This window comes from Parathielavia appendiculata, assembly GCF_033297405.1.
Source record: "Parathielavia appendiculata strain CBS 731.68 unplaced genomic scaffold N657scaffold_2, whole genome shotgun sequence".
In the NCBI taxonomy this organism is placed as follows: Eukaryota; Fungi; Ascomycota; class Sordariomycetes; order Sordariales; family Chaetomiaceae; genus Parathielavia; species Parathielavia appendiculata.
Genome location: NW_026944221.1, coordinates 1,907,981 through 1,931,697, shown reverse-complemented (window position 1 = coordinate 1,931,697; position 23,717 = coordinate 1,907,981). Strand labels below are relative to the sequence as shown.

The following is a 23,717-nucleotide window of genomic DNA, read 5'->3' as shown; positions in this document are numbered from 1 at the left end:
AAGAAATGGAAAAGCAGACAGACGGCCGAGGCGGTCTAGAGCTCCTCATAGCAGGTCAATGTCAGCTTGACCTACCACGCCCTACCTGCAGTCCTAGAGAGCATCCTCCCTTCTTCAACGACCAGACGAATGGGTCGTTCGCTTGCTGCCCCGCCCTAAGCGCCGGCGTCCAATGGACCCCGGCCTCTACATCGTCCTTGCACCACCAACAGGCAGACTTGTGAGCAAACGTGGACTCGAGTCTCAAAGACACCCTGCAGATACTTTCCCTGCGAGCTTGACGGGTGTGAAGACGTTGAGAACTACGAGCCGGGTGGCTTCCACCCAGTTCACCTCGGCGATGTGTACGATGGCCGGTACCGGGTCGTCCACAAGCTCGGCTTTGGCGGCTTCCCGACCGTCTGGCTCGCCCGAGACGTGCTCGACGGCCGGTGGATGACCTTAAGGTGGTTGTCGCCGGGGAGTCAGCCACGTACGAGCAGGGCGGCTGCGGCAACCCACCCCAGCATTGCCGAGCCTCCTCTCTTTGCTGTGCCTGAGGGGCGGTTCTGCGTTGATGGGGCCGAATTATGGGCGTCTCTGCCTGGTGATGCCGGTTTTGGGTCCGAGTGTGTCCACGCTTTCCAGGGGTTCTCCTCCGGGGTGACCCCCGGGTTCGCCAGAGAGGTATCTCTTCAGGCTGCCCGAGCGCTCGCACACTTGCATGCAAATGGGCTGTGTCACGGCGGTAAGCCAACCACGAAGCGGCCATCGCCATCAGTGGCAGCGCTAAGCTCGCCTCTCAGACCTGACCTCCGCCAACATCGCCATCCGTCTCAACGAAGCGCTGCGTACATCGTACCGGGAACCCTCCCTGCTCCCTCTCCTCGGCCACCCCAAAACCTGCCCCTTGAGCACCTATTCAGGCCAGGCCCCCAACTCCCCACGGACCGGAGCACATCGTCGCCCCTCTAGACTTCTGCTCTGCACCGACCGCCCTCCACAGCCGCAACATCTGCATCACCGAAGTTGATCAGTCATTTCAAACTGCTCATCCGCCGGCAACGAAACAACTCGGCATCACAACCAAGTACCTCGCCCCGGAGGTATGTGTGCGCCACGCACCCAGTAAGGCCCCTGACATCTGGGCGTTGGGCTGCGCCATCTTCCGCATCCGGTCAGGCGACGATCTCTTTTTCGACTACGACACCAACTGCCCGGCTAATGCACTCAGACAAACTGTCATGACCATGGGCGAGGGAAAGCTACCTCAAGAATGGAGAAAGACGAGATTCAACGAGGACTGGTTTCGTGTTCCTATCGGGAAGGAGGAGGGTGACTCTGGAAGACTCACGGCCGCTGAGAGGGAGGGTGTGGTCAATCCTGGATGAGCCGAGGGCGCTGTTTGTCAATGCGACAGGTGAGGTGGTGCAAATGACGGACGGGCCCGGACCGGCTATGTTTTGAGGATCACGCTGCTATGCGGGTGCCGTATCCGGATGCGACAAGGGGGGTAGTGTGGAAGCCCACTGCGGCTTGCGTGGATGGCGGGTACATTACGGGGTATGATGGTGAGACAGACGAGTTGCTGAAAGCGTTTCCCTGGCTTGAGGAGCAGGAGGCGGCGTTGTTGGTGGATTTTCTGGAAAAGATGTTCAGGTATGACCCGGCCGAGAGGATTACAATGGAGGAGGTGATCGGGCAGACTTGGTTTGCCATGGATGATCAAACACTGACCAAGGCTGTGGTGAATACCCGATGTTGAGACAAAAGTGTAGAATAATGCCTCAAAAGAATGGAAGGAAATCAGACAAAAGAATAAGCACTATACTTGGACACACCGCGGATCGAACGCGGGACCGTCTGTAGAGCTAGAAATTTTCATGCAAAACAGAAATCATACCACTAGACCATGTGCCCGTAGGACTGTTATCGACGCTCATGCGCCTAGTGCTTATAAGCTACAAATTTTGGTGCCACTTTTCCTGGGCTTGTCCCCAACGCTGAATCACTTAATCAAAGCAAACCCTCAACAGAATGTCTCTCGTCGACCTCACTCTGAGCAAGCCACCCCTGTCAGAACCACACGCGATTGCGGATCGGGTATGGTGTAGCGGTAACATCGTTGACTCTCACTCCTAAGGAGTGTCTGCTCTCTCAACAGCCCCGGGTTCGACTCCCGGTATCCGAGTTAGATGTTCAGGGGTTCGCAGCATCTGTTTTTGTGTCAAGCGTTTGGGTGTTGAGATAGTCTTCCTCTCAACAACTCTCCGACACTTAAGTCCCAGGTAAAAGGCTCCAGAAAAGTTTGCGCAATGCGATATTGCAGACACAGCGTTTCTTCACTAAGAACATAAAAAGGCATTTAGCAACGAAAGATTGCTCTTCTTGGTGGCTGCGCAGTTGGAACCGCCGCTTAAAGAGTTCGCTTGTGAAGTCATCCTACCCATTCAACTTTACTATCAGTAAGTTCAAGACATGCAAATTCGCCGACCACATTCCAGCTCGCTTGAATCGTAAGCAAGCACTGTACAGCACAATTCTGTCCAAGTTGCAAGTGTCCTCCCCAATCGTCATATACCGGTTAACCGTCCCATCCAACAGTCATCCTCCTTTGCCAGACTCGAAGACTGTGCCCGATCTCAAGCCGACTCAAGCGCAACGAGTCCGAGGTCCTTCTCGACCAGGCCGCGGCAAATGGGGTGGTAGAAATCGCGATTCTTCTTGAAAGTCTTGACGGCAAGGTCGCGGTCCACGGTGTTGAGGCTGCGGAAAAGCGTCCGCACAAACTTCATGCGGCCAACTTCCCCGAGAAGCTCAGCGACACCCGCATACGAGCTGGTGTCCTTGGCCTTCATGGCAATCTGGTAGTAGGCCGACTTGAGCTCGACATTCTTGGTTTCAGTGAGCCCATAGGCCCTGCCCAGTTTTTGCTGCCTCGGGTTAGCCGCTATCACCAAAACGCGATGTGCACAGGAAGACATACGGACTGCTCCGGCGTGAGAGGCACCTCGAAGTTCTGAACCACATTCAGGAACACGAGGACTTGATTGCCGGTCCAAGAGCTGATATCCGACGGGCTGGCCGAGAAGTCCTTTTGCTTCCACTTGTCCGCCAGCTGGAAGCACACATCGACAAGCGACGTGTCGAACTCGGGCTTCGGGGGAAGCCCAGGGTTGAAGAAGCGACCTTCCCAGTCAATCTCGGAGAGCTTGCTTTTCAGACTGGAATACTCAGGAGCACCAAAGAACTCGAGGAAGGTGTCCTTGAACTCATAAGAGTCCAGGGACTTGTTCGCCCACTTGCTGAAGTAGTGGGGGACGAAGTTGTCAAAGTTCTCCCGCCCGACAAGGCGGTCGAGGTAGTAAATGAAATGGAAGCCCTTTTCATATGGCACGGTGCTAAAGGCGTCATCGGGGTCGATGCCCTTGTGGCTGATGCACAGCTTGGTGTACTCGTGATCCTCGCCATACTCGTTGATCGCCTCCTCTGAGTGGTTTCCATTAGCGACGGGACTAGTTGCGGATTCTGTAAGGGGCTTACCGAGATGCTTCCACCCAATGATGGCCGAGAAGTCAAAGTAAGCATCGTTCTTGTGGATGGAGGCGAGGATACGACGCTCGAGATACATGGTCCATCCCTCATTCAGCCAGCTAGCCAGCGTCAGCCTACGATCCCCGTTCACTGATTGAGATACTGGACTTACAAATGCTCCCAGCTGCAGCTCGTGACCAGGTTCCCACTCCAGCTGTGGGCAAGCTCGTGAGCAATGACATCAATATTTTGCCGGTCACCGCTGATGATGGTGGGCGTCGCAAATGTGAAGATGGGATTCTCCATGCCTGGGCCCAAGTCAATCAGACCGGCCCTACCAAATTCCAGTTGGGTTGAGACTAACCTCCGTACGGGAAGCTCGGGGGCAGGATCAAAACGTTGTACTCTCCCCACTGGTAGGGAAATACAATCTTCTCGGCGGCATCCATAAACTTGTCCATGTCGTCCTGGAGCTCCCATTGCGAAGCCTTCAATTCGTTGGGGCCCGTGGCAACAGAAGAACGCTTCCCAATAGGGGCGCTCGCGATGTCTCCGGAAGCCAAGGCGAAGAGATAGGACGGGATTGGGACCTTCTGCTGGAACCTGTAGACCTTCTCTTGACCGGCCTCCTCCGGTGCGTCCAGCAGGGGGACACCGCTGGCAACAACAACATGAGGGCTCTGGATGTTGAAGTTATATGTGCTCTTGACGTCGGGAGTGTCCTGGCAGGGGAAGATCGAGCGCGCGTGAATAGCTTGGCATTGACTGAACATGAACGGGGCCTTCTTGTTGCTGGTTTGAGCCGGTGTCAACCACTGGAGCGCAGTGCACTTCTCGGTGGTGGCCAGGTCAATCTCAAGTTTGACTATCTCTCCTTTGCTGGCGCCGCTGGGCACAGAGATATGGACGGGCGAGCCGTTGGGCCCGGTGCGGTCCTTGATCTCCCACTTCGAGGGCGCCGAGTTGAGCTTGATCGAGGAGACGTCGACGTAGCTGGAGTCGAGGATGATCTCGTTGCTGGCCTTATCCGTCTGAGATTCGAGCTCGAGGACGATGGAACCACGCAGACTCTTGGCATCAAAGTCGACCTTGAAGTTGGCTGTGGTGTGCTTAGTTCGCCAAGCGTCATAGTTGGACAGCGTGTTGGGGTCCCGGACTGGAGCCATCCTCGCGATGCTCGCGCCAAACCAGCGACGATAGGAGTGTGATGATTGTGCTGCTGTTGCTTTCTGAGCAATTGAGGTTGCAGTTTCCTGAGCGAGCCTTGCCCTCTTAAGCCTCCCAAGCCCGAGAAAACCCCACATGAGCATTCAGGTCCACTTTCCCTGCAGTTTGATGCCCAAGCTGTGCTGTTTGTCCCTTCACGCCTTCCTCCTTTGTCCAGCGGGCGTTGAATCGATGCATCTGATAGGCCAAGACGCATGGCATCAGCAGCTGCACGTGACTCGCAGCGCGGTAAACTTCGGCTTTCCAAGCCACCTTACGCTCACGTCTCTCAACAAAAACATGGACAATGCTACGATAGCCATCTTCTTAGTATTTTCCTCCACTTTGCTCCTCTCTTGTCTGTTTTCGTCAAAACCGCTCCTCTCTTCTCTGTTTTCGTCAAAACCTGAAGATTTCATTGCCAACTTGATTTTAGCGACTCTGTATTTAGGTACAGTACATATTGTTTCTGCGCAACCATCTTCTTCTTTTCTTTTTTTTCGTTTTCCTTTTTCCTTGTCTTCTGTTTTGTGCCTTTACGCCTTCTTGCCTTGGTTTCTCTTCGGCTTCACGGACCTCGCTACGCACCGCCCTCCAGAATCGTTCCGGAGCGCGGAAATATCTAGCCCTGCGGCCGAAACATTGTTCCAGGCTTCTGTTTCGCCGGAGTCGGGAACTGCAATGCCCGGTCGTGTTTGCCTGTCAGCACGGAAGCCTCGCAGCCGAAACCAGGGCCTCCGGAAAGCGAGTTCCCGTTGAATCTGGTCTGAAACCTCTTTCCGCAAGTGCGGAGAGGGCTAAGTCATCGAGTGCCCATTAAAGTCGTTCTTGGGATCAGGACCGAAGCAGATCAGCAGAATGATTACCCAGCGCGGGCCAGCGCCGTCGTCGAGAGACTGGCTTTCGGTGGCCCAGTTCGTGTCCGGCGCTGTCTTCAGAGAACTGCATTAGTGCTAGTCACGGCGGTGCGAGGTCAGAGCAATCGTTCACGATCCCCGAGTTGAAATTTTACCCGACCACGGCACACATGAAGGAGCCCGGCTTGTAGGTCGGCCCCATATCAGGATTCACATTCTCAGGTTCCGGCCATTTCATGGAGTCTTGAGAGCCGGTTTAGACCACAACGCCTTTTTGACGACCTCGACCCCACGGCATCGCTTCTCCCACCTACGCATAGGATGAACCAGCCGCTCTTCCCCGGTTGTGGGCCGGAGATAGGCATGCCGGCAGGTCAACAAGCGTTGTTCAGCCTTGACTGATAGAGGAGCTTCAGCTGGAGGCCGAGCAAGATTCCAATAGGCAATTCAGCGTCCCGTCGTCGGGGGGCTCCCCGTCTTACGAACACCCTCTACCCGTTTGACACTTAAGGTTGGGTATCCGGGCTTGAGATAGAGGCGGTGTGCTCTACGATTGTTGAAGCGAGAGGCAATGCCCATTGGGACGCACCCTTCCCGCTGAGATTGTGTGAGTCTGCATTCGCTTCAATCGCAACTTGTCCCTTAGAAGGACAGCAGCTTCTACATGGAATGATTCACACCGCTTTGTGTCTGTCTTACCCCTTTGGCCTCCGAGACAGATATCCCTTAAATGTATGTGACGGCCCGGTGTGCTACCTCTGTCCAGACACTTGCTGGCCACCCAACCACATTGCATGATATCCAGATTCTCAAGATTCACGCTGTGGAGTTAACAGTGGCCAAGGAATGGTATCAATTGCACAAAACAATCGGGAGAGCAGAACCAGATGAGGTGATGAGACCTGGGATATTGGCCGCTGTTGCCCCTCGTCGTCAAGCTGCGCTTTGATGGCGAGTCCGCTCGGCGTTGAAACACAATCCCGGCCAAGTCACTTCAGGGATACTTGAGCCAGTTCGTGGTTCAAGTCACAATCACATTCCTCGATGGCATTCACAACTACGGGAAAAGGGTCCTTCATGGCACCGGTCAAGGCCGACCAGTTCCAGCCGCGCATTCACCGGCTTCCTGAGCCATTGTGATGTACCCGGAGAGCGCAAGGCTTAGCTGTGCTGCAGATGGATGCCGGGCAGGGACCCAAGGGACCCGGATACGCAGTCCTGTTTTTGTACCGGCTGCACGCAGCAGTTGCATTTGACCAGTTGAGCTTCCCTCCTCACGCTGGGGAAATAGCAAGTTATTCGGGGAATTTGGCAATACTGTTTGCTTCTCAAAACCACCAAAACAGGTCGACTTGGCAGTGACGGAGGAAGCAAGCTCGTCTTGGCGATGCTTGGTCTTGTTCTGAGCTTGGCGTTTCCCACGATGGCTGTTTCAGGGACCTTGTCAGCTGCCGGTCTGCGCATCCAAGCGAAGCACGGCCGAGAACGGCCGGTGGCTTGCGAGGCTTGCCCCCATAGCATCCCGCCCCTAGCAGTCTTTGTTGAGGGGCATCGTGCAGTTTGCCTAGGTCCGTCCGCTCGGACATCGTCTGAGACCTGTTTATGTCGAGCATCTGCACGCTAGTGAGTGTGCGTACATTCAGGAGTACAGCGTGATCTTTCTCAGCAGCCAATCTGCCCATCTTATGCGGTCTGAACGGTGGACGGACAATTCAAGGTCAGAAACGTGATGCCCTTGCAGATAACAAGGTCTGTGCGATTCTTTGGTGGTACCGAGATACATTTTTTATTTGATCTTTCCTGGAGCTCCATACGGATAGGTACTCTCGTCGGACGCTGTGCTATTTCTGCTACGCGAACGCCACGAAAGAAGATCTGAGACAAGCCCAAGCCAGCGTTATGGGCTCTTTGGAAAGGAACCCGCGAGCCTGGTCTATGTTCGCACCCCCTGCCAAGGTGGGGGGGGGGGGGGGGTATCTACACGAAGACAAGGGGTTGACAAGCAGCCCTACAAGCCAATGACTACCCCTGTCGAGGAGGCTCGAGTTCCCAAAGAAAAGGATCAGCGAACTGAGCTCTCCATGGAAGCATGAATGGAAGCTTTTCCATGACACAGCAGCCCAAAATGAACCTCCAGGAGGCCGACGTCTCAGAAATTTCGACTGCTGGGCACAAACTTGTGTTCACGTCACAGCTTGCGGGGATGGGGAATAAGCTTTGGGAGGTTTCGGCCGGGTGGTCTGCGCCGGATCTCTCCCCGTCCCCTTCACCATTTGAATCACTAAAAACATCCAAGCATCTCGGAGATGTTGCAACTCCGTACACCATTCGGCCGGGCCGTTTCATGGATTGCTTCTTCGGTGATTACTTCGCTTACTGTCCGGCAGGCAATCGACGCCGGGGTTGATTGTAAAAGGCCAGCAGACACCTTTAACATTATAGGTTGCTTCTGCGCGGCATGCAGGATGCATACCCGCATGCAAGCACAAGACTTCACCTTCGTTTTGCGTTACCAGAAGAGCTGTGGATTGAAAGCTGTGTCACTGGGATGCTGAGCAAAGATACTGCACGTCTCTGCTGTGATCGCTATCACCGTTGCAGTGGCCGTCGCCAAAAGGCCCAACCGCCAAGTCCAACCTGCACCTCACAAAGCCCGTCTGGGTGATCAGAGGCATCTCAATCTCCTACCCCAGCTATACCTTACCCGGGCAGGCATCAAAGATGACGGAGATATGGCTTGAATAAGAACTGAACTCGGTCAGGGGCAGCTCCACAGCAAGCTATATAGCGCTGTATTAAGTTTAAGAAGCAAGATCTCCCACCCTGAGCTTGACACTGACAATGCGTACTTAATTCCCCGTTGGAAGCACCGGCCACGCTCGCCCCCCACTCTCGCTCCGACATAGCACCGTCAAAATCGTACGATGTCAGAGATTTACTCTGAGCTCGGGTCGCATCACCACCGGCACGATGCAATGCCTTTGGGGCAGTCACGCTCACCGAGTCTCCAATACTCTGCACAGGCGTCGCTATAAAGGGGGAGACGGCACGGCATAGTGGTAAACAACACGGATTCTAAAAGTGCTTGCATTAGTTAGGCAGCTAATTCCGTGTAAGTCGAGGAAAGCATATGCAAGAGCGGCGCAAAAGTGAAGCCCTTCCCCCGTTTGTTGAGATGCCGCAAGCGCCTACACAGCACAGTATTCCAAGACGGACTGAAGGTTGCAGGGTTTGGGAATCGGGGCTTACAATATCTTTGTGTAATATCTGTTGCATTGCGCACAGGCCCATGGACAAAAGACGGGAAATCTGGGACAGTTTCAAGCGGAGTGGGCGAATCAGAGGGGACTAAAGCGGTTTCTTATATCCCGTCCCCCAGATGTGCATGAACTGGCCCTGTTCCCGTGTCAGGAAATGTTCCTGTTGGAGGTCGTCGGCGGGGAACTGTTTGGTTTCAATTCTTGGGCGGGGGGTTTGCCGTGATCCTGGGTTCAGAGATGGTGTTTCTTCTGTGTTTCTGTTTTCTGTTTCTTTTCCTGGAGCCGTGTTCCTTTTCCCGTGTTGGGATCATCGTGCCTCTAGATGGAAAGTGGTGTAAGTCATCACGCATTGATCACCAATCGAGTTTTCGCATGCTGCAGATGAAGGCTCTCATGAGGCCATGAAGACAACAATCGGAGAGATTAGTGATTGAGGAATGTGGGCGAGGCTCCTGAGATCGAAACGGTCAGGGTCAGGGAGCTGCGACCCCTGTCCATAACGCGTGACTTAAGGTTAAGAACCCTGGAATATCGGAGAGATCACTGCTTCCGGGGAGATCCATAACCAACATTTGGAGTCGTCAAGAAGAGGACTATCCCAAGTGAATTGCCCTTCGCTTAGCTACGTACCAGACAAGGGAAGGAAGCCGTCCAACGGCAGTTGAGTCTCAGGAAGGTGAAAAAGCAGCGTGTCGTCTGAAGAACTGAACCAGGTCTCGGCTGTCACTCGCCGGTGTCATGTTGACTGCATCACCAAGCGAGTAAGAGTGACCGGGAATGTTGCTGTCTTCTGCATATCCATCACAATTTGGGTAGCACGCACACAGACTATGCTGAGCTCGTGTGACCTCGATGAGGGTAAGACGGCTGAGGTCGGCCCTCAATAGGGCTGACCGCGAGAAGCTTGGAGTCGGCGGTGTGGGCAGGGAGATCCGGAATGGGTATATATTGCAGCGACGTGGTGGTGAAATGCAACCCAAGGAGGTTCCCAAACATGCTTCAGAGCAGTCATACGGCGCGCAAACCCGGGCGACAGACCGGTCATCACCCTGTACCATCTGCCCATGAGCTCAATCGGTTCCAGCACTTCCAAGTGCCGTGCTGCGGCCCTCATGTGTGTGATGCGGGCCGTCCGTCACTTGGAACTGATGTCCTGAGCTTAGAGATGGGATGAAAACACTAAGCCGCGTACATCGTATTTGAGAACCGGGCGATAGTCATACAGTAGAGAGCGATTCCGGATCGATGACAGTTTTGATCAGTGCACCCGACGAGGTTCGCCGTGAGCGGTGGTGACGAGAGCCCTGGAAAACTCAATCAGCCGAGCCGTCTCCTCATTAGTGTTCCGATAGTACGGGAAGCGGTTGGGCTGTGTTTCCGAGATAGTCACCTGTAGATTGGAAAAGCCAACCGGTAGGTAAAGTTGGTTTGCCGACAGAGACTGTTGGAAAATGAGGTCAGGTCCCTGTTTTTGACGGTTTCAGAATCTCATGCTGTTGGGCTAGATGAAGAGAGCCATTGACGCCTTCCAGGTTGGCTTCCTGTGGGGCCACCAACCGTTGGAGCCAAGACAGTTTAGGTTCTGGCCCCAGCCATTTGCGGCACCTGATCATCGGGGAGCCTGGTGTCACGAGCTGTTCGACTCCAGCTGCTTCCATTGATACAGACGCGATCGCTCCGAGTCTTTATATCATGTCGTGATGTGGGCGCGGGTGGTTCGTGGTGTTGCAGAAAGGAACAATTATATTGTTGGTTACCCGGAGTACTAAGAGGACCTACAGCTGCAGTGGCTATCCGTAACGTCAGTTTCTCTTGCTCAGCCAAAGCACCGATTCAGGCATCGAAATCTTGAACACACGTGGAACCCACAGTACGTGCAAGTGATCAAATCTCTCGTTAAACAGTACCCAAGCACTCCTTCCGCCGTTGTGCCCACGACGTCAGAGTGGCGCGTGAGAAGCCATCTGCCTTACTCTGACTCAGTCTTCCGAGATTCCAATAATGTTCTTCGGCTGTCGAGAGATGCTCGAGAACCAGTTCACCTCATCAATTGCCCACCATACATTGATGTCGACGCATCTCTGACATGCTGCCTCAAACGATCTTGCCACCAGCTTCATGCATCAACTCCACCCAGCGCCCAAAACCACCTTACTGTGTAGAGAAGTGGACCTTCGATTTATGCATATCACCTGGGGTAGGGCTGGATTCTTTCTCATGCTCGATGACTGCCGTGTAGATTCACCGGGGTCAACCGACGACAGTCCAACTGGGAAAAACCAAAGCTAGACAACTCGCACGAGTCAAAGTCGGCTCACGCGACATTGAATACTTTGCTCCATCGGCGTTCTTCCCACAAACCCCAGCAACAAGCCCTATCGCGCAGTCGTTAACATCCGTGCGAGCCGTCAATCTCCCGTCAACAACGTTTCTATCCCGTGTCCGGCACTCTCGGCGGGGATACTCCGTGCCTGTAGCCCGCACAGATTACTGGCTTGGACAATAATTTCACGGTATACACGACTCCGATGTCGAAGCAACAACTCTGCCTTCTGGCCGGACGGTCGACGGTCTGTGTGGTCCTGGAAAGGCGCAGCCGCAGACCACAGTGGGATCAGTGGATTTTAGCTGCCGCTCCGCCGGCCATCGGGCTCTCGAGCCTCTGGTCCGGAGTAGTAGATGCGGGGTCGGCGGTGATGCACTGCAGGGCTTGCATCCCCAACCACCAAACCCGACTTCTCCCATAATTCCCCTCTGTTCTGCAGCCCAGCTGGGGCTCTGAAGATGCTGGAATCTTCAGCAACACAGAGCCGGACACGAAGCACTAAGTGGGAGAATAGCTTCCTATTATTATAGGCAATCCCGTACCCCGGCCGCAGGTAGACATCATCACGCCCGCGGCAAACCCTTAGAGTATCCGTAACTCCCATCGTCCCCCTTCACCTCCCAGGAGGCTCTAATTTTCCAGCTCGGACCTATGCCCGTTCGCGATGCCATCTCCCGCCCCTTCGCGGTCTGCATCTGCATGTCTCAACATGATGCTGCCATGGCCACCAGCGGCATCTCGACTGCACAGAGACGCACCCCAGCTCAGACTCATGCCTCTCGATTTAGCCAGACGACAGCCATTGGTTTGCCGGGGGACCGGTCGGTTGCAGTCGTTCATACCAGGCTCGATATGCACGGGTCATAGATGCAGCGGAAGCCCCTGCCGTTGCATCCCCGGCCACGCAGAGACAGGTACGTACTGGGCCGACAGGGATAATGGACAGGGGCCGGCCTTCGCTCAAAGAGTGTTAGCGGTTTCATTGTGTCAACTCGTGCAGCTGCTTCTCTCCTTTCGGTCGTGTCACAGCAGATGCCTCACCTCGAGCCATTCCCTTCTCGGCTTTTCCGCCATGGACTGAGCACTCTCCAGGCGTCCCAAACATGGCTGCGCCCCCCCAGCAGAAAGATGTCTTGTCTCAAGCTCACCTTGTCACCCTTGCCTCGACAAGAGAGGCACCTCCCCGAAGCTCCCCCATCGTGTCAGGCCAGGGGTATCTTCCAGCCAGCAACGATCTCCTTGCTTACGGCGCAGCACAATCTTGCATCGGAGCACATGGCTCTTCATGGATCCTCCCTTCCCTTCGCTTCCCACACGGGCTTCGCTCTCACCCCTGATGGGCAGGGCTCTGTGATTCTCTGAAAACCCACTCGGGCCCGGCCTAGACAGCTTGGAAGGGCTTCTCGACCCGGCCTACACAGACCTTAACTGTAATAATAATATACCGGTACTCTCTTCACGCCCTCTGTGGTCTTCCAGTCGGTTGGGACGCGGGAGAAACTTAAAACGATTCTGGGCCCTTCTTCGCTCTGCACCATCTATCTCTTACACAGACCTGTCCCTGCGTCCACCGCGATGGCTCACATCGCCAATTGCATCTTGGACATGGATCAAGACGACCTCTCACTTGGCCTCAATAACTACATAGCAAAAGCTGTTTCCCCGCAGGATTCCAATGAATCGGTATGCAACCGCTATAACCCTCCAGCAGCTCGTTCCGTCTCCTGCCGTTGGCCGAAGCTCACCTGTTGTTCCTTTCCAGCTAGGTAGAGCATCCCCTTCGGGGGACAAACCCTTTGCTTGGAGGATGCAACACCCAGAGAGAAGATATCAGCTCTTTCCCAGGGATAAACAGGCAGTCACCGCACCGGGGAAAGCCCTGGATCCTGAGCAAGCGTTTGCATTGGCCATGGGTCAGAACGGCGACAAGAGCGAGAAGATGAGTGCCGTTACGGGGCTGAGGATCCGGATCAAGGAGCACAATCTCGTCCGCAGGCGGAAGATCAGCGTCCCTGATTTGGGTCCCATGACGACGGTGCAGGAAGCTGCTATGGACTCTCGTATGCCGAGCTCTCCCCTCGCTCGCCTTTGTGTTCGTCCCCGGCTGACCTGTGCTAGCTACGATTCCAGGGCGGCCGCCTATCCATGAGAGGTCCATCAGTGCACCGGGGAACTCGTGGAAGCCGTATTCCCTTGCCGAGTGCATGACTTCAGCAAGATCGCAGGCGGCAACGGAGAGACCGGAGCTTCGCTCGACGTGCAGCAGGAGCAATGAAGAGCTACAGCGTCCCCAAAATGAAACCCCGCAGCCAATGTCACCGAAGAGCCTGACACCACTCGTGATTCCAACATGCAGCTCAGCCGCCCCCCGCTTAGCGCAGCAAGCATCTTTGAACCGACTCCGGTCGGGCAGTACACCCGTCGAGTCCGTATGCCGCTCGGCCAGGCTGGAGGACTCTCCTCGGGCTAGGACACCCTTCACACCGCTCTCCGCTTCGTTGGCCACGCCGAGATCTGGTGCGACGACAGTCGTGACTGCTTCGACACTGCCAACTCCGGTGTCTGCTCCAGTTGAACACAGAGCGTCCCCCAAGCCGTGGGATAGGCCAGCGGCAACTGGTGTTACAGCAACGCCTGATAAGAGTTACCCTAGTACATCTATCATCACAACCCAGGCTGAGCTCGGAGACACGATACAAACTGCCACCTTGGGACATAGGAGGTACCAGTCGGAGTCGGGGAGTATCATGGAGAGGGGGCGGCCACGGAAGCGGTCCGACATCTGCGCGGCTGCCACATTGAAGCGTACCGGCTCGAAGAGGAGCAAGAGCTCTGAAAGGCGAGCATTTGAGCAGCTGCCCAAGGGATGGAAGGCAAGCGACGCGGTGAACATGCTGTGTCCACAGGAGGTGGCTTCCCTTCAAAAGCAGGCGCTCCAGCAAGCGGCTCGATTTGAAGTCCTCCGAAAAGAGGACGTCGACAGTCTCTCACGCGTACGTATACCGCTTTGCGCCACGAGCTGTTTTGAGATTAACTGAACCCCCTAACACGACCTTCAGGAACTCCGCCAGCTTGACGAGCGCACGGAGTATCTCCGCCTCACCTACACGTCCCTCCGGGCCGGCCGACGCAACCTCCACTCGCGTATTTTCCAGTACCTTCGGTCACCGCGCACCGCCACTTTCAGCCCTGAGTCTATCCTTAAGCAGGAAGAATCTCTTGCCGAGTTCGACAACTCAATCGAAGAGTGGGTCAACAAGCTCGAGCAGGTCGAGAACCGGCGAACTCGAGTCCGTCAGAAACTCCTCGAGCACGTCGCCGCTGCCGCCACCCTGGGTCTCCCCACCGGGAACGTCCTCGGCGCCAGCGAGAACTTGCACCACGCCATCGGCGTTCGGCCGCTTAACGCCAACATTCTGTCCACCCCACCCCGCAGCCCAACCAAAAACTCCTTTACGGCCACGCAGTCCTCGTCGCCTTCGCCGCACCGAGCCCAAGTGCCGTCGACAATCCTGGAGCAGCCTCTATTTGAGGAGGCGGCCTCCATGGATAGCAAGGACGCTGTCGACAACGGCACGGACGCCATCAACAAAGAAGCCGAGAATGGAGTAGCGCTGCGCCGGGCCGAGACCATCCGCGTCTATGCCGATAACGATGTCTATTCTCTGCTGGCTCGTGTGCAAGACAGCATCGACGAGATGACGGCGGGCGGCGAAGCCGCGGCCAAGGACGACCCTTCCAGCTCATCCCCCTCCCTGGATGCGGAGCGGACCAAGTTGTGCCGCAAACACAGCCACGGCGCCCTCACAAGCTCGCCGGCGAGGGATACTGTGCCCAACCCTAAGCTTGACGAGAAGACGTCCTCTTCGTCGTTGACTTCAGCCGCGACTTCCCCGGCGGCGCCCGAGCCTGCCGCGGAGATTTTTCTCACCAGCGCTGTCTTCAAGCCACAATAGGCCAAGGGGAACTTTATTCTTTTATCTCTCTGACCATCTTACACGAGTTGTCGTCGCTTCACATGTCTTTTACCATGACGCGCTCACGTCCCACTCGGTATTGTTACGATGCTACGGCCGAACGCATACTATCATTTCTAATTGCATTCAGTTCTCTTACCATGCTTCTCTCCATGATACCCTTCTCGTCAATCATTTTGACTTCAACTTCTACAAATACCCACCTTCATTCTGTTCCGGTGTTCCATGTTTTGGTCATTCACCGCCACCATCATTCGGCATTTGCATTCTACCTTTTGCCTCTCGACAACCTATTTTAGCATACCCGCCCGTCCGTCACTCCTTACCAGGGATTAGCGTTGGCTGCGAGGCTTCCATTTTTTCATTACTTGTCCCTCAGAGCAAACGCTTCGTTCTGACGTTGTCACGGCCGGATCAATAAGTTCCACGATATTCCTGTGCGCAAATCAGAGGATTGACGTGATACCAATGATACCAACGGCCGGATAACTCATATCTTTGCATTTTTCCTCTTCTTCTTTTCTTTTCTTTTCCTCTGATCTCGGGTATTTCCTTCTTACCAACCCTTATCAGCCTATCGTATTTGTACTTTTGGTCGGGGGTGAGGGATGTGGTGTAGGCTGCTGGACGAAGCTATTTTGGTATGAGCATACATGCAGGGTGAGAGACACCGCACGTCTTGGACCACCTACCCGGAGTGGGTGGTGAGAAGGGTCAGGCGAACCTACAAGACCATGTGCTTTTATGTACGAGTACATATTACGAGCAAGTCTATAGGATATGGTATGGGAAGGATAAATCATGGTTCATATACCAAGCACTTTAAATCACAACTGGATAATTTCTTGCCTTGTGCAGCATGCTTGGACTCTCTGGTGAGAGAGTGAGTTCATCCAGTTGATCCGGTCATCTACCATACCATCATCCCGACCACCCACACCACGACCTCACCCACACATTTCTTTCCTCCCCCATCTCCTTACTCAGCCTTCTCTAACCTCATACCCGAGCCTATACCCGCCCCAGCTATCTCATCCCCCAAGTCAAGTCTTGGCAGATGTCTCGTCCCGAGTCATGCAACACCCACACATCATGATATGCTTCTAGAAAGCCAGGAAATACACGACTCGTAAGCAAATATACCTAGCACAAAGGGTGGAATCTGCCCTCCACTTGACCAATGTTTCGCCACGCGCTCAGTGCTTCCTGGGTTGAGGAGGGACTCGGAGAATGTTAACATGGTCTAATCCAAAGTTGGTTCTTGGTGGCGACATCTACATCAAGCAAAAACGTTCTCGAACCATACCTACCTTATTATGCTTCTCCTTGCGCGCCATCCATGTTCATTTCGGATTCTTGAACACCTCGCTCCCTGAACAGTTTGCTTGGCTACGTGTGGAACCAACACACAAACGAACCACAAGGTCTGGAACATTCCGGGTTGCTATGGTAGACAGGTAGGCAAATCCATCAAACATGCCAGGAAGAGAAGGGAGAACGTCTCGTCCACTTCAATGCTGAATATGCATGGGTACCGCTGGACGTTGCTGACGTGGACTCGCTGTCCACCGTTGCCGAAGTTGGTGAGTGAAAAAAGAACGGATATGATCAGGTCAGTGTGGCGAGAAGGTCGTTGGGACTCTGAATATCCATGGCTCTGCTACATAGTTCCAAGAGCAATGAGAACCGATATGACTCCTTGAGGGAAATCAAGACGACTTTGACAGGACGTATCATTGGAGCCAGCTGGAGCAAGATGCGCAGCCTCGGTAGTCTCAACCAACACTCCTCCACAAGCAAAGCACCCGAAACCACAAGTTCTTGTTCCTGCACCCCGGCACACGACGTAAGCTTCCCCTGGCAAGCCTCAACTGAGCTCAAGCGCAGGGAAGAGCGACCTGGGCGCCCGCTCCCCCCGGGAGGGCCGTTTTCCCTCCTCAAAATCCTCGATTGGATCACTGCTGTAGTTGGGGAGAGCCCGGATATCCGCCCGGCCGTCGTTTGCTCGCCTCCTCGGTCGGCCTGTCCTTCGTTTTGCCAAGGTGATTCCGGGACCGCGGTCTGTGACAGGTTTGGGTTGCGTCAGGCTCGAGCGGCCCACAAATATTTTGGGCTGACTGAATCGAAAGTGTTCCCCTGCAGTGTCCGATTCGCTGGGCACCATGTCGGACTGAGCTGGTGCAACTGCCATCGAGGTTGTCATGGAAGGCGTGCCGACATGCAGATGGGACGCGCTGATCTCCGTTTCCGGGAGAGAGCTAGGCTCAAAGCTTCCTGAGGCGCCAGCGATGCTTTCTTGCCCTGACACGTCGCTGGTCCCGGCATTGACCTCCACGCTTGAGGGGGAATTAGACTCATCAGAGACACTGATGACTGATGGGGATGCACTCTCGATCGAGGATGCATCGTAGGAAATGTTCACGCCCCCGAAGGCTTCGGAGGGAGAGCGTGCTTCTGCGGTGATTGACGTCTCGTTATCGTGCCTTGTGTAAAGCGTGCCGACTGTTACGATGTTGCTCTGCCCATCATACTCGAGTCCCTCATCAATGGCGGTCGGAGATGTTGATGGCTGCAAATGTCGTACTGCGTCATGCCTGGCCTCCTCGAACGCCGCCTTTCCAAGCTCGTCGCTGTCCTTGTCACCGAAGACGAATGTTTTCCACGCCTCGTCGGGGTCGGCTCCTTCTGGTTCTGCATGATCTTGCGGTACTGCTGATGGAGCCTGCAAAGATGAGCGTTTAGTAGGTCTGTGTTCAAGATCGAGCACATTGGCGTTGCTACTGTCGATCCTCTGTACCGGGTTTGCAGACTCTGTGGCAAAGCTGCTTCCGTCGTGGACGCGGGAACTGGAATGGCACACCGGCTTCTCTCCATGGCCTTTGATGCTGCTGTTGGTGTTCTCTGTGCCCACTCCAATAGGCGGCTCGCTCGGCGAGCCGTTAGACTCTGGGGTATCGAACTGTCCCAGCTGCCGAAGCCTCGCCACAAGCCCCTCGTATCGACTCAAGATCTCGGACGAGTTGCTGGAACTGAGCATCTTAGCGGGGTCTCGAGATCTCCCGGAATTGGCCTTTTTTGGCTTGCTGGGCTGCAAACCACCCGGCGGGTGCGAGGGTATATGCGGTTTCTGCTCGGGCCGACGGCGTTCACTGACCCCCGGGCTGACTTTGTAGTCTCGCGATCGCTTGCTCCCTTTAACCGCAACATGGCTGCTGACAGGGCTGCTTGGCTGACCTAACCACTGATGCCACCGGATATTCTCAATTCTCTGAGAGGGTGCCACGGGGGAGACGATTCGCCCAACCTGTGCGGCAGCCGTGCCCGTGGTCTCGGAGTCAAATCTTTCTGGGTCGTAGAATGCCTCGGGCACTGGCCGTACCGAGAGTGGGTGTGAGAGCAAAGGGAAGGATGTCGTCAAGATATGGCCATCGGCATCGCTCGAGACGCAACAGCGCCGCTCCCCGCTCTCGCTCTGGTCACTTGATGGCTCTCTCATTGGTAAAGAGGAACGCTGCAACTTGTCGCCTGGCGGTATATGGCTCAGTACCAGGTGATCTGGTATTGCCGTCAGTACAAGTTCAAAACACGATAGAACTTAACTTCATGCCTTTTGTGCTTCTCGGGTTCGGCGGCTTGGCATGGCGTCTCGGCGCAGATTGCGAATCGGGGACTGGAGGCGTGACCCAGGACCGGGTGATGCTGGAGGTTTCTCCTGGCCGTCTCTCTTGGCTACCAATCTGGATCCTCACGTCTTCACGGCGGAGGGGATATACAAGATGTTTCCTGCGTTTGGATGCGTGTCCATCGTCAACAATGTGAGACGGCCGCTTCCTGGTCCCTTGTGACGCTGCGGTCGGGCTTCGATCTAGTGATTTGGTGCTGGAAGCACGTTTGATGGGCATCGGCGCAGGGTCGCGAAGGGCCACCTATTCCTTCTTCGCGAGCAGCTTCTGCCTCATCCGCTCCAGAGCCGCCTCATCATATTCGGCAATAGACGAGTTGCTACCGTCTCCCCCGGAGTGTTCCTGAAAGAAGCGGCTGATTGTAGGCAACGAGATGTCCTCTGTCTTCACTGTCATTTTGTCCCGTTTCCTGCCAGACTCAGCTCTCCTGCGATTGGGCGTCTGTGAGCCCGTGCGGCCAGATGAAGAGCCAGACTTGTTCGAGGCATGAGATCGTTGAGACGACGGAGTGTCCGAGTACTGAAGGAAGGAGATTGGAGGTGGGCCGTTCTTTTCGGCCGCTTTGAGCTCCGCGGCCCGAGCGCGGGCGCGAGCAAAGTATTCCTTCTGTCGTTGCCGGGCAGGGTTCGCCTGCCGCAGCCGGCCCCGGCTGTGGCGGTAGAGCTTGCCCTCGGTCCAATTCATACTAAAGAAGATCAATCGGAAGGGGAATAAACATTGTTCTTCCACTCGTCAGTTGAGCGACAAAAACAGTCATGCCTGACATGAGAGTTGGAGTTGGGAGGGGTAGAAGACGACCTGGAAACGCGAGTGCGAATCCGGCTTGATGCCACAAGCAGAGAGATGGATGTGTAAAGAGGAGCATTGCGAGGTTGAATCATCAATTCTGGAGTCACTGCAACTGGAATTCTTAACAGATACTGATCGCTCCTGCCACAAACAGCTGAGGAATGTCACTACAGTAAGTACGCTTGGGCGAGTTGACCCACTTCACTAAAACTGCCCACTCTCCTACGGAGAGTGGGTTATAAGGAGCCCCGATGCAGCAAAACAATCTGGATAGGACGTACAAGGCAATCTACTGCACCTAAGTTTTCATATGAGACGCATAGTACCTAAAGCTTTAACCCCCGTATATTGTTGTTATAGTTATAACTTTTTATATTTGTTTTCTCTGAAGCATAACTGAATTGGGCAAAATGAAGCCAACCTAATGAAAACAAGATTAATACGGACAAAACTGCTACGGTTCGAAAGCTGTCGGATGATTATATCTACCATACCAGTTGCAGCTGCGCGCGGCCAGTTACGTGGCTGCAGTGGGTACAGAAGTTAAGGAGGCATCGAAACCTCGATTGGAGCAGACTTTTCAGATGCTAAGCTCTCTGCTAAGCCTGACTAGCCAGTCCAGCTACTACCAACTACCCCCTGAGAATCGCTCTGCCAATGATTCCAATTGATAACCCCCTGAAACAGAAGAAACAGCAAGTGGTATATGGTTTTCCTCCATCTACGACTGACTGTATCAGCATCTATCTAGGGCTGCAGAGCTACTCAGAGAGAACTGTCACGGATATGGCCGCATGCAGACCCGGTAGGGCGTGAAGGGAGGGTCCCGAGCCAGTCATTTAGGACATGGGTATAGCCAATCACGAAGTGAGCGCGAAGTCCTGTCTTCGCTCCATCTGGGAGCGATGGGAGCATCGAATGCTCTGTCACGGCCCCCACCATGAGCCCTACTCTTGGGCAATTGGCGGGCGAGACACTGTAGATTTCATGGCGAAGCGACCTGACTCGCAACAAAGGGAGGATATCTGGAGAGCGGGAGACTCAGATTGGAACTTGGAACTTCCCTCCCTCAAGGATCAGTCAGTTGGTCAAGTGGTGTACGCACGATACTGTGTACGGAGGTGCCGCTGCAGACACCCGTCGATCTGGGATTCCAGCAAACGTTTGCGTTGAGGACGCGTCGTATTTGGACTGGATAATCTGGTTCTTCAAGGTTATTTTAGTGGCTCAGGCAGCTGCTACTTCGGTCCCCAGCAGATTCCCCAGTCAGCATACCTGGCTAGGGGCCTTCAAGAAAATCATTTCATCCTCGTGGCGGCATGACAGGCACTGGTTTTGTTTCTCTCTTACTCGGCACGGTCGTGTACAGGCCTGGCCTTGTATGGTCTTCCCTACAAAATTTGTACATTGCTGGGAATGGTAGCGTTTGGCTGCATGTCTAAGTTCGTACATAATTACATGCAGCGCAATGGGCACTCTTTGTTGTAGATCAATGTCTGGCATCACTACCAGCACGGCACGGATGGTGATCTGGGACAGCAGGATCGATGTCAAGAGTATCAGTGTGTCAGTCCGCTTAAGGTTCTATATAGCAAGTAGATTAAGTAGATAATAACGTTACAGATAAGAAATTGCCCATATTATTAAAGAAGATTCCTTCGACGCGTGTGTCAAGGCACTCTGCGCCTCTACCATGGCAAACAACATATAAGCGGGCTTTAGAGCAGCTAAGCTTATCCATTTCGACCCAAAATCGGTTGTTTCTCGCCTTGGCCTAGGGCAGTTACCCCATCTCCTCCAAACTCACGCCCCAGAACAGCCATATCTTAGGTAAGACTCCCTCTGATACGCATGAAGTAGCCTAGAGCTCTAGTGCTCTTAAGAGGAAGATAGAAAACTATCAAGGTAGCATACCCACCTACATTCTCGACGTTATCGACTTACAAGCGCAGAGTATCTCGAAACTAGCGTATAAGATAGTGTTGCTCCGGGCTAAAACCGAGTAGCTTCGTACAACAAATGAGCAGCTAAGCAAACAACGTAGAACCAAAAAGAAATTGGTGGAGGTAGGATTACTTGATTTAAAAGAAGCAATGACTTTAATAGCCGATCAGAGGCTTAGTGGTCGAGATTGCCGGGAACGTCTAAGAGTGGTGGTTATTTAACCCCGTCTAACACATGCGTTCGGTGCTGCAGTAACTACAAGAAGCCCGCCCACAATGCACGGACATATCTGGTAGTTTGCGAGACGTCTGAAGATAGCGATTCCAAGTAGTTTCAATTGATCCAAGTTGCCGTAGTTGAGTTGACTTTAACGAAATGACTGAGGTCCAAGAAAAGTGCGCCACTCGTTATGCAAGACATGAGTGACAACGGGATTGTGGCGAGCGAGCAGATGATGCAGGCACAAGTCACTGTTGATACCGCCCAATTGCGTTAATCGAAAATTCAACAAAAGGAAGAAAAGTAAATAACTACTGTTGTAGGCGCATATGGAGCAGAGAAAAGGTGGGTTGCGCAGAGACTGCCTAGGGGGTAGTCAGCTAGAACAACAAACTTGTTCTGCACCCATGCGCAACGCGGAAGGCACACGCATCCCCGAACCGGGCCAGTGTATGACCGCCTGTCAAGCCACACACTACCACAAGTGATGATGCATGTCTCTCGCTCATTCTCGCCAAGTATGTCACTCTTGCTTGGCCTTGGCTGAACCAAACAGTTGGGCGAATGAAGCTGTAAACAGCCACACCCCACGGCCAAAAACCTTCAAAACAGTGCCCAAAGGATCATCAAGATCATTTGACAGCCAAGCTGACGTCTTGTGTCGATAGGGTACGACCGGATTTCGCGATCTGGCTCAACCTTAGGAGTTCCGGCAAGATGTCGGCACAGTCTTGCATTGCCTGGTTGCCGCCCATGCCCCTGTGTGCACGTCAGATTTTATTCTTTGTCAATTGTGCATGCGGCTGACATACCGGTTAGGCTGCATCGCATGTATGGCGTCTCCCATAAGCCAAACCCTGGGGTGGCCTTCGGTGATGTCGGCCGCTTTGTTCCTTCGAAGATTTTCCCGCCACTGCTTGGAGGGCCTTTTGCTTGCGCGGAGTAGAACAGCAACGATGTTGTCCGTCTGACCGGTCATCAATCCGGCGCTGATCATGGCGTGGCTCCATACGGTTAGATTCCGTCGTTTAATTCTGCTTGTCGTCAAAGGCCGGCTTACTACCCTGGCGCCCAGTCCTTGACCTGATTCTGGCAGAACTCAAACAGGTTAGGGATTTTCGATGGATCATCGTATGGGATCCTATTCCGTCTAACGTTCAGGCCCCAATAAAACGACCCCCCCAGGGCTCTCCTCTATCCCCAGTCCTCTTCATTCTCTACATCGCCTCCCTGTACAAGCAGCTGAAAGAGGAACACCCCCATCTGGCGATAGCGGGGTTTGCGGACGATACCAACCTCTTAGTCTTTGGTCGGGAGCCGGAGGCTAACGTTCGACAGCTGGAGGCAGCGTGGGAGACGTGCCTGTAGTGGGCAGAAACCCGGGGAATGTCCTTTGGCCCGGAAAAGAGCGAGCTGATTCACTTCAACAGAGGGCGCAAACAGTGGACTGACCAGTTGGAACTTGCGCAGCCGGGGGGAGGCACCAGCCCGGTGAGGCCCATGGCAGCGGCCAGATTCCTAGGGGTCTGGCTGGACTGGAAACTCAACTGGAAGGCCCACCTGGGAGAGGTAGAGCGGAAGCTGAAAACACAGAGCTACGCTTTGTCAAGGATTACGGCAAAAACGTGGGGCCTAGGGCTGGCCAAAGCACGAGAGGTATACTCAAAGTGCATCCGGTCAGCGCTAGCGTACGGCACATCATCCTTTCACACTCCCACCGAGAAGGGGGGTGAGCCAGCAACGAGAGGGATCACCAAGGCTCTTGGAAAAGTTCAAAATAAAAGTCTACGGATAGTGGCAGATGCCTTCAAGTCCACACCCACTCGGAACCTTGAAACGGAAACATGGGTGCCGCCACTGGACCTTTACTTCAACAAACGACTGGCTGACTTTGAGGCCCGGCTTCAAATGCCCACTCTGGCCGACGGCCGAGGCGGAAAGAA

At 54.3% G+C, this 23,717-nt stretch overlaps 9 protein-coding genes and 2 non-coding genes across 11 annotated transcripts; 5 read left to right on the top strand and 6 right to left on the bottom strand.

The window, feature by feature from the left end:
- Positions 1-172: 172 nt before the first annotated feature.
- On the top strand, positions 173-1,760 carry N657DRAFT_687633 (kinase-like protein; the record flags this gene model as incomplete). Its single annotated transcript, XM_062796896.1, has 4 exons — positions 173-220; positions 277-727; positions 786-837; positions 911-1,760. 4 exons carry the CDS (start codon positions 173-175, stop codon positions 1,368-1,370), a joined length of 1,011 nt encoding a protein of 336 aa, XP_062651116.1. The 3' UTR covers positions 1,371-1,760.
- A 51-nt stretch (positions 1,761-1,811) lies between these two features.
- On the bottom strand, positions 1,812-1,899 carry N657DRAFT_t26. Its single transcript has one exon. It is a non-coding gene; the product is annotated as a tRNA-Ala (tRNA).
- Positions 1,900-2,078: 179 nt separating this feature from the next.
- Positions 2,079-2,170, top strand: N657DRAFT_t35. Its single transcript has one exon. It is a non-coding gene; the product is annotated as a tRNA-Glu (tRNA).
- A 174-nt stretch (positions 2,171-2,344) lies between these two features.
- On the bottom strand, positions 2,345-4,895 carry N657DRAFT_641334 (leukotriene A-4 hydrol). Its single transcript, XM_062792119.1, has 5 exons — positions 3,878-4,895; positions 3,686-3,821; positions 3,523-3,632; positions 2,966-3,468; positions 2,345-2,912 (listed from the first exon to the last, which is right to left on the bottom strand). Exons 1-5 carry the CDS (start codon positions 4,821-4,823, stop codon positions 2,622-2,624), a joined length of 1,986 nt encoding a protein of 661 aa, XP_062651115.1. The 5' UTR covers positions 4,824-4,895; the 3' UTR covers positions 2,345-2,621.
- A 3,186-nt stretch (positions 4,896-8,081) lies between these two features.
- Positions 8,082-9,029, bottom strand: N657DRAFT_206378 (uncharacterized protein). The gene is made up of 3 exons (XM_062786217.1): positions 8,826-9,029; positions 8,399-8,651; positions 8,082-8,324 (listed from the first exon to the last, which is right to left on the bottom strand). The coding sequence occupies exons 1-3, from the start codon at positions 8,865-8,867 to the stop codon at positions 8,242-8,244; spliced, it is 378 nt and encodes a 125-aa protein (XP_062651114.1). The 5' UTR covers positions 8,868-9,029; the 3' UTR covers positions 8,082-8,241.
- Positions 9,030-12,102: 3,073 nt separating this feature from the next.
- On the top strand, positions 12,103-12,728 carry N657DRAFT_206540 (uncharacterized protein). The gene has a single exon (XM_062786220.1). The coding sequence runs from the start codon at positions 12,195-12,197 to the stop codon at positions 12,522-12,524; it is 330 nt and encodes a 109-aa protein (XP_062651113.1). The 5' UTR covers positions 12,103-12,194; the 3' UTR covers positions 12,525-12,728.
- Positions 12,706-15,482, top strand: N657DRAFT_206534 (uncharacterized protein). The gene is made up of 5 exons (XM_062786219.1): positions 12,706-12,845; positions 12,929-13,222; positions 13,281-14,155; positions 14,222-15,215; positions 15,270-15,482. The coding sequence occupies exons 2-4, from the start codon at positions 12,970-12,972 to the stop codon at positions 15,116-15,118; spliced, it is 2,025 nt and encodes a 674-aa protein (XP_062651112.1). The 5' UTR covers positions 12,706-12,845; positions 12,929-12,969; the 3' UTR covers positions 15,119-15,215; positions 15,270-15,482.
- A 1,308-nt stretch (positions 15,483-16,790) lies between these two features.
- Positions 16,791-19,174, bottom strand: N657DRAFT_206648 (uncharacterized protein). Its single transcript, XM_062786221.1, has 2 exons — positions 18,747-19,174; positions 16,791-18,694 (listed from the first exon to the last, which is right to left on the bottom strand). Exons 1-2 carry the CDS (start codon positions 19,039-19,041, stop codon positions 17,007-17,009), a joined length of 1,983 nt encoding a protein of 660 aa, XP_062651111.1. The 5' UTR covers positions 19,042-19,174; the 3' UTR covers positions 16,791-17,006.
- On the bottom strand, positions 18,722-19,866 carry N657DRAFT_206420 (uncharacterized protein). Its single transcript, XM_062786218.1, has one exon. The coding sequence runs from the start codon at positions 19,504-19,506 to the stop codon at positions 19,066-19,068; it is 441 nt and encodes a 146-aa protein (XP_062651110.1). The 5' UTR covers positions 19,507-19,866; the 3' UTR covers positions 18,722-19,065.
- A 358-nt stretch (positions 19,867-20,224) lies between these two features.
- On the top strand, positions 20,225-20,983 carry N657DRAFT_641326 (uncharacterized protein). The gene has a single exon (XM_062792118.1). It carries the CDS (start codon positions 20,458-20,460, stop codon positions 20,782-20,784), a length of 327 nt encoding a protein of 108 aa, XP_062651109.1. The 5' UTR covers positions 20,225-20,457; the 3' UTR covers positions 20,785-20,983.
- A 1,234-nt stretch (positions 20,984-22,217) lies between these two features.
- Positions 22,218-23,035, bottom strand: N657DRAFT_641325 (uncharacterized protein). The gene is made up of 2 exons (XM_062792117.1): positions 22,587-23,035; positions 22,218-22,533 (listed from the first exon to the last, which is right to left on the bottom strand). Exons 1-2 carry the CDS (start codon positions 22,769-22,771, stop codon positions 22,407-22,409), a joined length of 312 nt encoding a protein of 103 aa, XP_062651108.1. The 5' UTR covers positions 22,772-23,035; the 3' UTR covers positions 22,218-22,406.
- Between the last annotated feature and the right edge of the window lie 682 nt (positions 23,036-23,717).

What these genes read in the sequence shown, in the direction of transcription:
- N657DRAFT_206540 (XM_062786220.1), top strand. Translation starts at nt 12,195, where the DNA reads ATGCCTCACCTCGAGCCATTCCCTTCTCGGCTTTTCCGCCATGGACTG.
- N657DRAFT_206378 (XM_062786217.1), bottom strand. Translation starts at nt 8,867, where the DNA reads ATGGGCCTGTGCGCAATGCAACAGATATTACACAAAGATATT. An exon ending in AGATATTACACAAAGATATT is followed by an intron (nt 8,652 to 8,825) that starts GTAAGCCCCGAT and finishes AAGCACTTTTAG; the next exon opens with AATCCGTGTTGTTTACCACT. An exon ending in TTGTCAGTGTCAAGCTCAGG is followed by an intron (nt 8,325 to 8,398) that starts GTGGGAGATCTT and finishes GACCGAGTTCAG; the next exon opens with TTCTTATTCAAGCCATATCT.
- N657DRAFT_206534 (XM_062786219.1), top strand. Translation starts at nt 12,970, where the DNA reads ATGCAACACCCAGAGAGAAGATATCAGCTCTTTCCCAGGGATAAACAG. An exon ending in GGAAGCTGCTATGGACTCTC is followed by an intron (nt 13,223 to 13,280) that starts GTATGCCGAGCT and finishes GACCTGTGCTAG; the next exon opens with CTACGATTCCAGGGCGGCCG. An exon ending in ACGTCGACAGTCTCTCACGC is followed by an intron (nt 14,156 to 14,221) that starts GTACGTATACCG and finishes CACGACCTTCAG; the next exon opens with GAACTCCGCCAGCTTGACGA.
- N657DRAFT_206648 (XM_062786221.1), bottom strand. Translation starts at nt 19,041, where the DNA reads ATGCCCATCAAACGTGCTTCCAGCACCAAATCACTAGATCGAAGCCCG. An exon ending in GAACCCGAGAAGCACAAAAG is followed by an intron (nt 18,695 to 18,746) that starts GCATGAAGTTAA and finishes CGGCAATACCAG; the next exon opens with ATCACCTGGTACTGAGCCAT.
- N657DRAFT_641326 (XM_062792118.1), top strand. Translation starts at nt 20,458, where the DNA reads ATGGGTATAGCCAATCACGAAGTGAGCGCGAAGTCCTGTCTTCGCTCC.
- N657DRAFT_641334 (XM_062792119.1), bottom strand. Translation starts at nt 4,823, where the DNA reads ATGCTCATGTGGGGTTTTCTCGGGCTTGGGAGGCTTAAGAGGGCAAGG. An exon ending in CCCGAGCTTCCCGTACGGAG is followed by an intron (nt 3,822 to 3,877) that starts GTTAGTCTCAAC and finishes ACTTGGGCCCAG; the next exon opens with GCATGGAGAATCCCATCTTC. An exon ending in AGCTGCAGCTGGGAGCATTT is followed by an intron (nt 3,633 to 3,685) that starts GTAAGTCCAGTA and finishes GACGCTGGCTAG; the next exon opens with CTGGCTGAATGAGGGATGGA.
- N657DRAFT_206420 (XM_062786218.1), bottom strand. Translation starts at nt 19,506, where the DNA reads ATGAATTGGACCGAGGGCAAGCTCTACCGCCACAGCCGGGGCCGGCTG.
- N657DRAFT_641325 (XM_062792117.1), bottom strand. Translation starts at nt 22,771, where the DNA reads ATGATCAGCGCCGGATTGATGACCGGTCAGACGGACAACATCGTTGCT. An exon ending in CATGCGATGCAGCCTAACCG is followed by an intron (nt 22,534 to 22,586) that starts GTATGTCAGCCG and finishes ACGTGCACACAG; the next exon opens with GGGCATGGGCGGCAACCAGG.